The sequence below is a fragment of the Argopecten irradians genome, chromosome 13 (genome assembly GCF_041381155.1).
Source record: "Argopecten irradians isolate NY chromosome 13, Ai_NY, whole genome shotgun sequence".
NCBI classification, from domain to species: domain Eukaryota; kingdom Metazoa; phylum Mollusca; class Bivalvia; order Pectinida; family Pectinidae; genus Argopecten; species Argopecten irradians.
The window spans coordinates 38,920,242-38,935,428 of record NC_091146.1 but is presented as its reverse complement, the minus strand read 5'-3'; the positions used below and the strand labels follow the sequence as shown (position 1 = coordinate 38,935,428).

Sequence of the window (15,187 nt, the reverse complement as noted above, 5' to 3'; positions counted from 1 at the left end):
TGATCCATACTTTTGTGTCACTGTGTCCATACTTTTGTCCTGTATACTGTGTCCTCCATACTTTTGTCTGTGATACTGTGTCCTCCATACTTTTATCTGTGATACTGTGTCCTCCATACTTTTGTCTGTGATACTGTGTCCTCCATACTTTTGTCTAGGATACTGTGTCCTCCATACTTTTTTCTATGATACCGTGTCCTCCATACTTTTGTTTGTGATACTGTGTCCTCCATACTTTTGTCTATGATACTGTTTCCACCATACTTTTGTCTGTGATATTGTGTCCTCCATACTTTTGTCTGTAACACTGTGTCCCTATACTTTTGTTTGTGATACTGTGTCCTCCTTATACTTTTGTCTGTGATATTGTGTCCTCCATACTTTTGTTTGTGATACAGTGTCCTCTATACTGTTGTTTGTGATACTGTGTCCTCCATACTTTTGTCTGTGATAATGTGTCCTTATACCTTATAAACGCCCTCTTCATATATAATAACAATATTTTCGTTTTATTAAAGCGAGGGAGAAGGTGAGCGAGAGGGGAGAGAGAGGAGGTTGAAGGGCGTAAAAAATGGGAAGTGAGAGAGAGGGTAAGGGGAGAGGAGAGAAGGGGGAGTGAGAGAGAGAGAGTAGGGGGAGGAGAGAGGAAGAGGAGAGAAAAGGGAATGAGGAGAGGGGAGTGAGAGAGAAGTTAAGGGGAGAGGGGTGGAGGAGAGAAGTGGAAGGGAGAGAGAATGGGGAAAGGGAGAGAGGGAGAGGAGAGAAGGTGGAGTGAGAGAGAAGGGGAAGTGAGAGAGAGGGGAGAGGGGAGAGAGATGGTAAGGGAAGAAAGGGAGGCTGAGAGGGGAATGAGAGATAGTGGAAAGAGAGGGGGAAGGGAGAGAGGGGGTGAGGGGAACAGAAGACAGAGAGAGGAGAGGGGAAGGGAGATAGGGAAAAATGGAGAGAGGGGGAAACGGAGAAAGGGGGGAGGGAAAGAGAGAGGAAAAGGGAAGTGATAGGGGGTTGAGAGAGAGAAAAGGGACAGAGAAGGGAGGGAGAGAGGAGAAATGGACAGAAAGGGGGAAAGAGAGAGTGAAACGGAGAAAGGGGAAGGGAGAGGAGAGGGAAAGAGAGAGAGGGTGAGAGGGGATGGGAGAGAGGGGAAAGGGACAGAGAAAGAGAGGGAGAGAGGGGGAGAAAGAAGGGAGAGAGGGGGAAAGGGAGAGGGGAGAGAAAGTACAGGGAGAGAAGGGGAAACGGAGAAAGGAGGAGGGAGAGGGGAGGGAAAGGGAGAGTGAGGGGTAATGAAAGAAGATGGAGAGAGAGGGGAAAGGGACAGAGAGGGGGAGAGGGGGAGAGGGGAGGGAGAGAGGGGGAAAGGGAGAAAGGAGGAGGGAGAGGGGAGGGAAAGAGAGAGTGAGGGGTAGAGAGAGAAGATGGAGAGAGGGGGGAAAGGGACAGAGAGGGGGGGGAAAGAGGGGAAGGGGAGGGAGAGAAGGGAAATGTAGAGAGGGGAAGGGAGAGGAGAGGGAAAGAGAGAGTGAGGGGTAGAGAGAGAAGATGGAGAGAGGGGGGAAAGGGACAGAGAGGGGAAGGGAAAGAGGGGAAGGGGAGGGAGAGAAGGGAAATGTAGAGAGGGGAAGGGAGAGGAGAGGGAAAGAGAGAGAGGGTGGAAGAGAGAGGGGGAAACGGAGGTGAGCGAGAGGGGAGAGAGAGGAGGTTGACGGGCGTAAAAAATGGGAAGTGAGAGAGAGGGTAAGGGGAGAGGAGAGAAGGGGGAGTGAGAGAGAGAGTAGGGGGAGAGAGGAAGAGGAGAGAAAAGGGAATGAGGAGAGGGGAGTGAGAGAGAAGTTAAGGGGAGAGGGGTGGAGGAGAGAAGTGGAAGGGAGAGAGAATGGGGAAAGGGAGAGAGGGAGAGGAGAGAAGGTGGAGTGAGAGAGAAGGGGAAGTGAGAGAGAGGGGAGAGGGGAGAGAGATGGTAAGGGAAGAAAGGGAGGCTGAGAGGGGAATGAGAGATAGTGGAAAGAGAGGGGGGAAGGGAGAGAGAGGGGGGTGAGGGGAACAGAAGACAGAGAGAGGAGAGGGGAAGGGAGATAGGGAAAAATGGAGAGAGGGGGAAACGGAGAAAGGGGGGAGGGAAAGAGAGAGGAAAAGGGAAGTGATAGGGGGTTGAGAGAGAGAAAAGGGACAGAGAAGGGAGGGAGAGAGGAGAAATGGACAGAAAGGGGGAAAGAGAGAGTGAAACGGAGAAAGGGGAAGGGAGAGGAGAGGGAAAGAGAGAGAGGGTGAGAGGGGATGGGAGAGAGGGGAAAGGGACAGAGAAAGAGAGGGAGAGAGGGGGAGAAAGAAGGGAGAGAGGGGGAAAGGGAGAGGGGAGAGAAAGTACAGGGAGAGAAGGGGAAACGGAGAAAGGAGGAGGGAGAGGGGAGGGAAAGGGAGAGTGAGGGGTAATGAAAGAAGATGGAGAGAGAGGGGAAAGGGACAGAGAGGGGGAGAGGGGGGGAGGGGGAGGGAGGAGGGGGGAAAGGGAGAAAGGAGGAGGGAGAGGGGAGGGAAAGAGAGAGTGAGGGGTAGAGAGAGAAGATGGAGAGAGGGGGGAAAGGGACAGAGAGGGGGAGGGAAAGAGGGGAAGGGGAGGGAGAGAAGGGAAATGTAGAGAGGGGAAGGGAGATGAGAGGGAAAGAGAGAGAGAGGAAAAGTGAGAGAGGGGAAACGGAGAAAGGTGAAGGGAGAGAAGGGAAATGTAGAGAGGGGAAAGAGAGAGGGGGAAACGGAGAAAGGAGAATGAGACGGGAACGGAGAGTGAGGGGAGTGATAGGGGATGAAGAGAGATGGGAAAGGGACAGAGAGGGCAAGTTCGGGGAGGGAGAGAGAGGAGAAAGGGACAGACAGGGGGGTTAGGGGAGGGAGAGGGGGTGGAGAGATCTAGAGGAGAAAGGGACAGAGAGGGGGAGGGAGAGAGGAGAAAGGGACAGAGAGGAGCCGAGTGAGAGGGGAGTAAGGGGTTGTAACGTCAATATTTGTATTTTATTTAAGTTAATGAATATGTAATTTTATATTTATATTTATAGTATAAAGTTTTTGTGCAGACGATAGCGCAAAATTTTACTGACTCTCACCTGTATCGCGGTATGGAGTATTTATCTAGTATATTCATGAATCCAAAGTTTATACTGAAAATATCTGATGTAGTCTGTGTTCTTATATCTGTGGGTTTAGCTAGCAATCGATGTCACTAAGTTATGCTTTGTATACGAACTAGTAGTTTATTTCACAAATTGATAGGCCTATTAACTATGATCTTTTTAAACCAATTTGAAATATGGTAGCTATAGGCCCGTTTGGTTTTAGAATATTTTATTTGCCGACCCGCGTTATGAAAAGATGCAATGGAATGCTGTGATCAAAGTCTTTAAAACTATGTTTCTTATAATTATATTGTCTTATTCTAACAGAAACATATATACATAGAGATTGGAAACTCCTTCTTTGTCTTTGTTGACAGGCACCGGGACCTCTGGTTTATAGGCATTTTCCCTTGACTAACTACTTTCAAGTGTATTCTTTTAAACATAATATTTTTGCATCAATACAAAGTTTAAACATTATATCATGGTTTGATGTGACCAGTTTTTCCAAAAGATGTTATTTAATATGTTTTTTGAAAGCATGAGAATCGGCAATTTTACCTGGTTTTTCGAAAATCAGACATTCAAAACCGAAAGTGCATTTTGTTTTATTAATATATAAGTTAAAATATTATTTTTTCTTTCCAAAATCGTCCTCGAACCATCTGAAAACTACTGAACTTTTATAACATTTCAAAGTTATTCTGTTGTGTTTAAATATTTAAAAGTTTATCTAAAAACCCCTAAGCACATACAGAGGTACATCTACTGATCGTAAAAATATATGTTTCTGATTCTAATTAACCAGCGACATAGAATAGACAGTCAGTTTGGTCTAGAATATCTCAATCTTTAAAATATTAATATTAAACAATATTAATATTTTAAAGATTGAGGCATTTTTGAGTTGATAAAACATGGGTTTTAATAATAAATTGTATTCGTAATAAGATTAATGGGGATGTCGATTCGGTATACATCTAATGATCGTTGTACAAATTCAAGACTGCCTAGTGAACAAGGAGCCCATACCGTGACTCGGCGCTATGTGAATGAAATGCCGGCTCATTTCATATGCAACTAGTTATTAGCCATCCCATAATACTCCAGGCAATCGCGACTGTTGGCTGTTCAACATTTCAGCTGTTCCATCAATTGTGCAGATGAGCGCATCGTCACCTATTCTCTCAGGGTTTGACAATTATACTAGGGAAGGTTAATTTCTCTGGTGAAAATTAGTCTTTATTAATTCTATATGTTAATTGTAATGTTCGCTAATTCGATCGACCGGATGTGAGTATTTAGCAGGTGCGCGAAAGTCAGTGTAAATCGCTACAGCTCCAGAGAGTTTTCACCACACCCAAGGAAAATAAACCGGAACGAGTCTGTAGAGTCGTTGTGGAGTAGTGAAGCTACCGGTACAAGAGCAAGGTTTTACTAACCAGAATCGCGTTTACAATTTCACATGTGTTGGCTCAAGGATATAACCGACTAATTAATTGTCGGTCGGACTCGGACAGAAGGGAAAGGAGAGAGAGACTCGCCGACAAACACACCAGTCATGATGGCGTGTTGTTTGAGCGACGAAGCGAAGGAACAAAAACGGATAAATACTGAAATAGAGAAAGAATTAAGGAAGGCCAAGAAGGATGCCAGACGAGAGTTGAAACTTCTACTTTTAGGTACGTAAATAAGGATGTATGTTTGTCAGTGTACGGTCATCCCAGCCCTCTATAAACAAGCCTACACTGCTCCACAATCCGTGCTCCTCCGCTGGCAGCCATCTTGAATAACTTATGTCATTCTGTGTGTTAAGTAGCACTTGTCACGGCGAAATTTGACGTTTTATCGTCATTTTACATCTATTCTCGTTATATTTATAATCCTAGGCTTACGATGCAAAAGCGAGAACACGGATGCACGCCGGTACTCGCTGTATATTGCATGTTACGTGATGTGGGCCGCCATCTTGAAATGAAACCATTCGGGTGAATTCATTAGCTCGTTGTTTTCATTGAAGAAACTGTTTTTTCGTGATATATGTTGATTTTTACCATGCCATCTAAAAATTCAGTAACGCCAAACTTCCGTCGTAATAATGGTGTGTGTATTTGTTCATTATTTTCACGAATTGCTGATGCGGAGAAATTGTTTCTTTTTAGTTTTGAGAAAATGTTGACAGTTGCAATGTACTGTCAGTAGTGATGGTCTGTTCAGTTTACTTAACACCTAAGCAGATTACATAGAAAAGCTGCTTTTACCTTGACTGCGTTTGTCTGATGTATAGCATCATAATTAAACCTACTTAATGATATAGCATTATAAGGATTTCTTGCGACGATGCAGTATGTACCTGCTAGATATAAATAGATTCAGAAATTACATTCCAATGAATTTACATGAAGAAACAGAATATTAAAATAAATCTCCAGTATTAGTTGTCAATGGATAGATCTGGTTCTCAATGTTCTAGATCTGTGATTTGTCACATTGTGATACAGGGTGCAACATCAGACTGTTGATGTATTGTGATTGTAGGCCTCTCACTATGGTAGTGTATATCCTGTAAATTTTTACACTTTGCTATATTAGCATTTATGTACATTACACTTCAGTGTCTTAACATTTTTTGTGTAACATTTGTGTGATATACAAGAGTAATTATTAAGTTATTACCTTTAAATTAAATTTTCTTATTTCTGCTAAACTGTGATAGCTGTTTCCAACTAAATACCATGTATCTATAGCATGCTTGTTATAGTTAAATTGTTGCCTGTCTATATATATTTTACCTGTTTGTACTGTGATATTTTTACATATGTTTGTCGCAAGAATAGCACTACAGTGCTAATGTTATTATGTTCCCCATGTATGCGACTCTAAATAAAACTTCTTGACTCTTGACCCAACTTGATCAATTGATTGAAAATTCAACAAGTCGATAACAATTAATTGATGATAGTCTGCCAAGGTATCGATAGTGTCAATAGTCATATATTTTTCTTAAGCTTCGACTCACAGATGTTTGATACGACAACAAACTAACAGTCCTGATAAAATATATACGGGACTAGACCAGACTTGGACTCATGACTTTCCTGTGTGGACTAGACAAGACCTGGACTTGTGACTTTCGTGTGGGGACTAGACGAGAACTTTACTCACGACTTTCCTGTGGGGACCTGGACTATGACTTTCCTGTGGTGACTAGACGAGAACTGGACTCATGACTTTCCTTTGGGGACCTGGACTCGTGACTTTCCTGTGGGGACTAGACAAGACCTGGACTCGTGACTTTCCTGTGGGGACTAGACGAGACCTTGACTCATGACTTTCCTGTGGGGACCTGGACTCGTGACTTTCCTGTGAGGACTAGACGAGACCTGGACTCATGACTTTCCTGTGGGGACTAGACAAGACCTGGACTCATGACTTTCCTTTGGGGACACAGCGTGCCCCCTGACTTTCTCTCATCAGGGGTTAATTGTACCCCTCCTCAGAAAATGTGAGGGGTACAAGCATAAAACTTGGGGTACAAACAAAATTTTAACAAATATGTATGAAGCATTTCATCAAGCTTTGATCATAACACAATGACACATTTAAGTATATTCAATTATTGACTCCTTGGGTGACATAAGAGCAATTTTACTTTCATTTCTAATTCCAATTCGTCGGATATCATGCTGCAAAAAATGACATTGAAAGGCTCAAAGCTGTAGATTTTAAAGAACTTAAATAGTGTTAACTGTTTCCGATCAAATCATCATAAACACTGGGGTTGGAACTTTTTTACTCGTTTCTTACATTGATCTACGTTTTCAGACAATGTTTCATTCAGGGATTTTCTTTTGGTGATAGAAGTCTCGCAAAGAAATCGCTAATCATACGCTTTTTAGACGGCTCCATGTTTACAACATCGGACAAGTAAACACCATTGGTGTTACGCCTTACGATCTTTAGTGTGTGACAGCGCCCATAATCAAATAGCGAAACATTATTCAGGTTATGAAATAACCTAGATCGATGGGTCGTCATGATCAGCCAATCGAAATGCAGGGAAATCGCCAGTAGCAACCAGCTTACAGAAAGATCTGGACGATATTGTCTCGTCATTTCTTCCGACAGTTTTAATACATAAATTATATATAACAACTGTTTTCAGTTTTTACACCCATTTTATTAGCTTTTACTCCCATTTTATCGTACGTGCAGTGTACCCTCTGCTTCCAATTTGTGTACGTGCATATTACTTTTGATGCGTGAATCACGTACACCTGTACGTAATGGGGCACGCTGGGGACCTGGACTCGTGACTTTCCTGTGGGGTCTAGACAGGGCTGGGGAAATGTAATCGTCCGCTCGTCCAGACGAGTGGATTTGGCTTTCGGATGAGTGAATGTTTACATCACACTTGTCCGTCGGACGAGTAAAAAATTCTGACTCCGACTATGACTTATACCTTAAATATATCGTTTCTCGCTAAATTTATATCGATAGTGTCAATAGTCATATATTTTTCTTTAGCTTTGACTCACAGAGGTTTGATACAACAACAAACTAACAGTCCTGATAATATATATACGGGACTAGACGAGACCTGGACTCGTGACTTTCGTGTGAGGACTAGACGAGACCTTGACTCATGACTTTCCTGTGGGGACCTGGACTATGACTTTCCTGTACGGGACTAGACGAGAACTTTACTCACGACTTTCCTGTGGGGACCTGGACTCGTGACTTTCCTGTGGTGACTAGACGAGACCTGGACTCATGACTTTCCTTTGGGGACCTGGACTCGTGACTTTCCTGTGGGGACTAGACGAGACCTGGACTCTAGAGCCTGATTTTCGTAACGGTTTCTTTAAAAACGTCGAAGCAATCATAAGCTTTCGCTTTCTGCATCATTCTTGGAAATCCCCGACTTTCGTTTTCAATGCGCATGCACGTGTAAAGCATTGTAACATGAATAAATCCGAGGTCTCTTGATATCATAATGAAGAGGCTAGATATGTATCGATTAACAAGATGTCGCAGCGAAATCTGTTTAAGTTTTTTTTGCGACGTCCGCCTAAAAAAAAGCTTACAAGAAGAAAATGGAGTTAAAAATAAATACCTACCACATTGGAAAGTAAGTTAAAATATCGACCTTTTAGATTCTAAAGATTCTTTTTTAACACTTCAATACAAAATTATTAATTCAATTTTTTGTCTGCCTTCTAAGTTCTTGTAAAACCGTCTGTTAGTCATATTATCCCGAATCGGCATCAATACAATTCTGACAATCATCTAGATACACCTCAAACAGCTGTATGCTAATATATACAGTCACATATACTTATTCATCTGACAAAAATTGCCGACAAGTGAAAATGTCATTCGGACAAGTAGATTTTGATGAAGCACTTGTCCTACAGACAAGCACATTTCAAAGTTTTTCCACAGCACTGCTAGACAAGACCTGGACTCATGACTTTCCTGTGGGGACTAGACGAGACCTGAACTCGATGACTTTCCTGTGGGGACTAGATGAGACCTGGACTCATGACTTTCCTGTGGGGACTAGATGAGACCTGGACTCGTGACTTTCCTGTGGGGACTAGATGAGACCTGAACTCATGACTTTCCTGTGGGGACTAGATGAGACCTGAACTCATGACTTTCCTGTTGGGACTAGATGAGACCTGGACTCGTGAGGTTCCTGTGGGGATTGGACGAGACCTGGTTTGTGACTTTTCTGTGAGGACTAGCCAAGACCTTGACTTGTGACTTTCCTGTGGGGACTAGATGAGACCTGGACTCATGACTTTCCTGTGGGGACGAGACGAGACCTGGACTCGTGACTTTCCTGTGAGGACTAGCCAAGACTTTGACTTGTGACTTTCCTGTGGGGACTAGACGAGACCTGGACTCGTGACTATCCTGTGGCGACGAGACAAGACCTTGACTCATGACTTTCCTGTGGGGACTAGACGAGACCTGGTCTTGTGACTTTCCTGTGGGGACTAGACGAGACCTGGTTCGAGACTTTCCTGTGGGGACTAGACGAGACCTGGACTCATGACTTTCCTGTGGGGACTAGACGAGACCTGGACTCGTGACTTTCCTGTGGGGACTAGACGAGACCTGGTTCGAGACTTTACTGAGGGGACTAGACGAGACCTGGACTCGTGACTTTACTGTGGGGAATAGACGAGACCTTGACTTGTGACTTTCCTGTGGGGACTAGACGAGACCTGGACTCACGACTTTCCTGTTGGGACTAGACGAGACCTGGTTCGTGACTTTCCTGTGGGAACTAGATGAGACCTGGTTCGTGACTTTCCTGTGGGAACTAGACGAGACCTGGACTCATGACTTCCTGTGGGGACCTGGACTCTGACTTTCCTGTGGGGACGAAACCTGGACTCATGACTTTCCTGTGGGGACTAGACGAGACCTGGACTCATGACTTTCCTGTGGGGACTAGACGAGACCTGGACTCATGATCATGACTTTTCTTTGGAATTAACCACTATATTTCTTTGCACTGGGCATGGGACTCGTCAAAACTTGAACATTAGTTTTCTCGGACATGGCCTGGGCATAAATGAAGACCAAATTTGTATAGTTTTGCAATAATTTTGTCTAATTAGCCCCTTTTTATTTTTTCTATTTTTTAAAGATGCTCCACCGCCGACAGAGCATGAATGATATTCATTATTTGAACAATAATTGGTGTTCAATCGTGTGTATGTATGTCTAATTAACACAAAAAATAATACATTCAGCCTTTGATGCAGGCGCAATTAGTACTTCATTCCATATAGGATATAGTGCGTCGGAATTTTTTCGGGATGCAATTAATTAATTTTCATATTTTTAACTTGACGAAGAATTAGAAGCTCAAACTTTTCAAAGGTGGTAATGGTGTAAAGTAAGTAATTTTTGTAACTGAAGAAAAATACTAAATCGTGTGCTCCTGTTTTTTATTGTCAAAAAATACTATTTGTTGGCGATGGAGCATCTTTAAATGCCCTGGGTGCTTGTTGTGTCGAATACTGTATTATAATAGTCAGAAAGAATCGTGGTTGCATGCCCTAATTGTGGCACAAAATAATATAAGTGGATATAGATCTTACCCGAGTTCAATCATAGAGTGTCATTTCAAATTATTTAACAAGTTTGATCAATTCCATATTAAGTTCAAGATTCTATTTATCACATAATTAGTATTTATGGACATATAGACCAAAATTTCAATTTCGTTTTCGATAAAAGAACAGCGAAATCAGGCTTTAGCTTTGACGTACATTTCTACCAAGACAATTGTGTGATGTTATATTTCGATTTTGACATAATTATTACCTCAGACATCACACCTGTGCCTTAGGCTAAAAAGAAAATATGTATGTTTCAGGTACCCCTACCTACCCTAGTTTTTACTTCCGACCCTAGCTATTTTATCACACTTTTTCAAAACAAAAATGTTGCGTATGAAGTTTTCAACTTAGATTTTTACGCATGCTTTATCCAGATAAAGATCAATTACGAATATATGGTAATGACAAATATAAAGACTTCGAGCCAGCCTAAAGCCTGAAAGACAACTTACATGTATTATTAAATTACTTTTTAATGTAGTTATAAAGCCACTTGACCCCTCCCTCACCCCTCCTAAAAATAAAATAAAAAAAATAAAAAAACCCGACCGACCTACCCTATTGCATATAATTTTTTGGCCTTACAATTATGGGTATCCTAGATAGTCCATATAACTGGTTACAGCTAATGGACTAACTTGTTTGTAACATATCTCGTCATATTTATCAGGACAACTGTCAAATATTTACATGGTCTTGTAAGTAAAGTCTGATTACATTATAGCGTATTGACAGTCTTAGCATAGCGACCAATCATACTTAAAAACAGGGATTATCATGTAAATATACAGATATGAACTTCATTATGATTGCGTACACAGTAGTATTAACACAGTTGGCATGAACATATATCTGTTCATGGAGCGTGAATCCACTCCCCATCAGGGTGTCTATGATACAGTACCTGAACAGTTTAACGTTCCCAAATTTGCGTTTTGTTTGCGTTTGCGTTATTTCCGTTAGCAATCGTTAGCGTTAGCAATCGTTTATCGTTAATCGTTATCGTTTGCGTTAGCAATCGTTAATCGTTAGTTGCGTTTACAATCGTTTGCGTTAGAAATCGTTTGTGTTAATCGTTAGCAGGACCCATTTCCGCTAACGTTAACCACTAAAAATAGAACCAAATGCCGGTGAGATGCTTTGACGATCCGGATATAATGTTCGTTTTTATCTACTAAGATATTACGTTTACCGCTTCGTGTAGAAGAGATTATCATAACATCTATGAAATAAAAAAATGAATAAAGTGTATTGTATTGCATTTTATATCTCTTTTGGATGTAAATAAGTTTGTTAGAAGTGGTTGAAATAAAAATATGTACAGTAACAAGATTGCATACATGACGCTCCTATCCGTGAAAACGTTCTGAAATACTCGTATTTAAATGACATTTCAAAACTTAATGTGATTTTCACTTTTTTTATTATTCTTATGAGAAACATATATCTTATATAAATGTTTGTTGTTACTATGATTTCTGCGAAAGCAATTCAAATATTAACGAAACTCTCTTACAGAATATGTCAAAAGCATTATTTTAGAAAAAATCCACGACAACTGAAAGATCACACAAGAAAATAGCTAAAACAGATAATAAAAATATAAAACTAGAAATTGTCATAGACAATTTGGCGGGCTTTTCACTATATCTAGTTTACATTACCGTCATTGCCAGGTAAGTTAAGAACTAGGTAATGCATGGGTTTTGAAGTTTCAACCAATAAATGACCTTGACTTTCAGCCCTAAATAAAAGTGTTTTAGTGAAGAATTGCATGAAGTTTGATCAGCTGAAGAGAACTCTCACCTTAATCCAATTCATATTTCCAAATTCGTTCGAGCCCTCTGGGATCTCTTGTTATAACAAGTTATTATTAGAAAAACATTGCCCTGTAGATTATCTTCAAATAACATAATTGCATGAAAGCTGTAAAACCAACGATAAGTTAATTATGACCATTTAAACAATTCATTTATGATATTGTATTTGACCCCTGTGAACTTGAATATGGGTCAAGGTCATTCCTAGTATCTGACTTTATAGCCCATCCCCTGGACATCTTATATATGAAATATGAAGATCCTAGACCTTACAGAACTTCAGCAGAAAAGTTTTCAAGTTTATTAAAAACAGGACCTTTAACATTTGACCCTTACCGAAAACCGGAAGTTGCCATTTTTTGTAATAACATGTAGAGAGAAAAAGTTTACGCTTAAGATTATCTGCAAAAAATATTATTGGATGAAATCTGTGAAAAGAACTGTTAGTGAGTTATAAGCGTTTTTAAATTTTAAGATATGACGTCATAGCGGCCATTTTGTTTTTTTGATGAAGATGAAAATCATATCAAACGTTAGAGAACATTAGAGGGGCCTTTTCTATAGCAATTGCAGACTATATTAGTCATTCAGTTTGACAATATATAATGTTAAACATTTTGGCGGGAATTTAGCAAAGATCAAAGGATTGTTCAAAATGGCATACAGCATTAACCGGAAGTGCTACCTAAAAATAAAAGACACCAAATTCATCACAATGACATTCTGCATCGATATGAACTTTGACCCCATAGCAAACTTTTTTGTTTGACCTTTGACCTAATTGCTGTTATTGAATAAAAGTGAGTCTTTTAGGCGATTTACATAAAACATAAAAAAATATTTGCTGTATCTTCAACGGTTTTTGAGTTATGGCTGTTTTAAACTTTTTAGGTATGACGTCATGGCGGCCATCTTAGATTTTTGACCTACTTAAAAATGTTGCGGTCACCCCTTCAACTCATGCCATGCAATATAGCAATAAGGCCATTGGCATACCTCTTACCATTTCGAAGATCTTTTAGACACAAAAAAAGTGTAGAAGAATAATAATAATAACTCGAAATTGTCATAGACAATTTGGCGGGCTTTTCACTATATTTAGTTTACAATTTACCGTCATTGTCAGGTAAGTTAACAGTGTTCCAGCTAGGATTTGAAAAGGGCAGGGCGCTGGGCAAAAAAAGGGCATTTTTTTCCGCGACATAAAACTTTTAGGGCATTTTATATATGACATACAGCTAATATCAGAAACAACTGTATAATATGTATATCATTGCATCATAATCGTCAATGATTGTAATATCAATACCTATATTATGGCATCAAGTAGACTTTGGGAGTGTTTTGTGGATTCTCCAAAATGTCTGAGACAAAGAAAGAAAATGTTGACTGTTTTGATAATAATTTGTTTATTTTTTATTTGGATTAACAGGATGCCACAAAATCTGCTTTGTTTCAGTTCTGTAGTTGTCTCTGTACTCTCTGTTGATTCCTTAAGTCTTACTTCAAGAACATCTTCCATATATTTGTTTTTGCAATGTGTGTTGTCATTTACAAAATCCATTCAGTCTTGCATCAAGTAACATTTACCAAATAAGTACATGCATTATAAATTGCCACAATTTGTCTTTAAGTGATCATGTGTTTACCATTTTGTTTCAGAATTTAGTTCTATCCATGAGCTTGAATGTATTTACAGAATGAAAAGAGAAGAAACAAAATTCTTTCAATTAAATTCAATTTATTTAACAACTATATAGCTAGTAAATGTTGAAAACAATGTATCCACAGCTCCCTGTAATCTCACCATGCACTCAGTAGACATACCTACACATCTCTCAGACATTACAAGTTATCAATATTAAAACAAAAACACTTTCATCCATGATATCAAGAAGTTAATAAATTGAAATTAAAAAATATATACAAATTGTAACAAAGTTGCATGTCCAAATTAAGTAGTTAACAACAATTGTAATTGACTTCAAAAAGAGTTCTTTGATAAAAGTATGTGTATATATAACCTAGGAAATTTGTCACACATCACTAAATCACTGACACACAATAAAATAAGGCTGGTTGTGAGGTGTTCAAATGTGTCAGCTAGCGCTGGACATCAGGAGTACTAGTACTAGTCAGCATCAGATTTGTCATCTATGGAGTAGAAGGAAGCTCTACAAATTAAAAAGAAACCAAAAATATTAAACAATTGGACCATTCTTCAAATTTTATTCTCAATGTTAATTATTTGAAATTGCATGTCTCTGAATTAACGTTTGTGAACGAAAAATACGGCTTATAGTAATACTTTTTGTTCAAATTAAGTTTAAATAAATGTATAGAATTAAATGAGAAATTCGATGACTGAAATAACTCCGTGTATTTTGATGATTTGTGCCTGGACTTAACGAAGCCATGCCTCACGGCTCAGACTACCATAAAATCTATAATTAAATGACAAATTACACAATATATCTATTCCAAAGTGTTATCGGTGGCCTAGAATAATAATTGCCAATTCAAAATCTCGCTTCTTGACCGATAAAGCTTCTTATTTTGTGAATTTATTTACTTTTTGCACATCAAAGAAAAGCCGACACGCGAAAATGCCACGCCGATTTTGAAGCAATCGAGGCAAAAATGTATCAAAATATATGACGAAAATTGCATATAACTACATACCTGAACATCCACAAAAGATCGTGACATTTCTTTGCCGATTTGTTGAGTTCTTGGCGAGATAAAAACATTGTAAGTTTGTTTATTGTAAGTCGGAAGTTGAAGACATCAATGATATGCGCGAGCAAACAGGAAGCAGGAAGTTGTGTTAGCTAGACTTGCTAAGTCCGGAATTTGGGCCAACGATATCGGGACAGTATGGGGAAATCGAAAAAAAGGGCAGGGCGATGGGGGAAAAGGGCAGGGCGTTAGGAAAAAGGGCAGGGCGCTGGAAATTAAGGGCAGGGCGCCGCGCCCTGCTAAACCGACCTAGCTGGAACACTGGTTAAGAACTAGGTAATGCATGAGTTTTGAAGTTGTAACCAATAAATGACCATGACTTTCAGCCCTGAATAAAAGTGTTTTAGTGAAGATCTGCATGAAGTTTGATCAGCCG

General features: G+C 40.0%; 2 protein-coding genes and 1 long non-coding RNA gene across 3 annotated transcripts in view; 2 read left to right on the top strand and 1 right to left on the bottom strand.

Moving 5' to 3' along the window:
- Positions 1 to 571: 571 nt before the first annotated feature.
- On the top strand, positions 572 to 1,402 carry LOC138305876 (octapeptide-repeat protein T2-like). Its single transcript, XM_069246139.1, has 3 exons — positions 572 to 615; positions 845 to 994; positions 1,090 to 1,402. The coding sequence occupies exons 1-3, from the start codon at positions 572 to 574 to the stop codon at positions 1,400 to 1,402; spliced, it is 507 nt and encodes a 168-aa protein (XP_069102240.1).
- A 2,851-nt stretch (positions 1,403 to 4,253) lies between these two features.
- The window catches only part of LOC138305922 (guanine nucleotide-binding protein G(q) subunit alpha), a 29,242-nt gene continuing 18,308 nt past the window's right edge, over positions 4,254 to 15,187 (top strand). Inside the window, exon 1 of the mRNA XM_069246212.1 lies at positions 4,254 to 4,792. Coding sequence (XP_069102313.1) covers positions 4,672 to 4,792 — 121 coding nt within the window. The 5' untranslated portion in view covers positions 4,254 to 4,671. The remainder of the gene's footprint in view (positions 4,793 to 15,187) is intronic.
- Positions 13,794 to 15,083, bottom strand: LOC138306372 (uncharacterized). Its single transcript, XR_011205842.1, has 2 exons — positions 14,755 to 15,083; positions 13,794 to 14,246 (listed from the first exon to the last, which is right to left on the bottom strand). It is a non-coding gene; the product is annotated as an uncharacterized lncRNA (long non-coding RNA).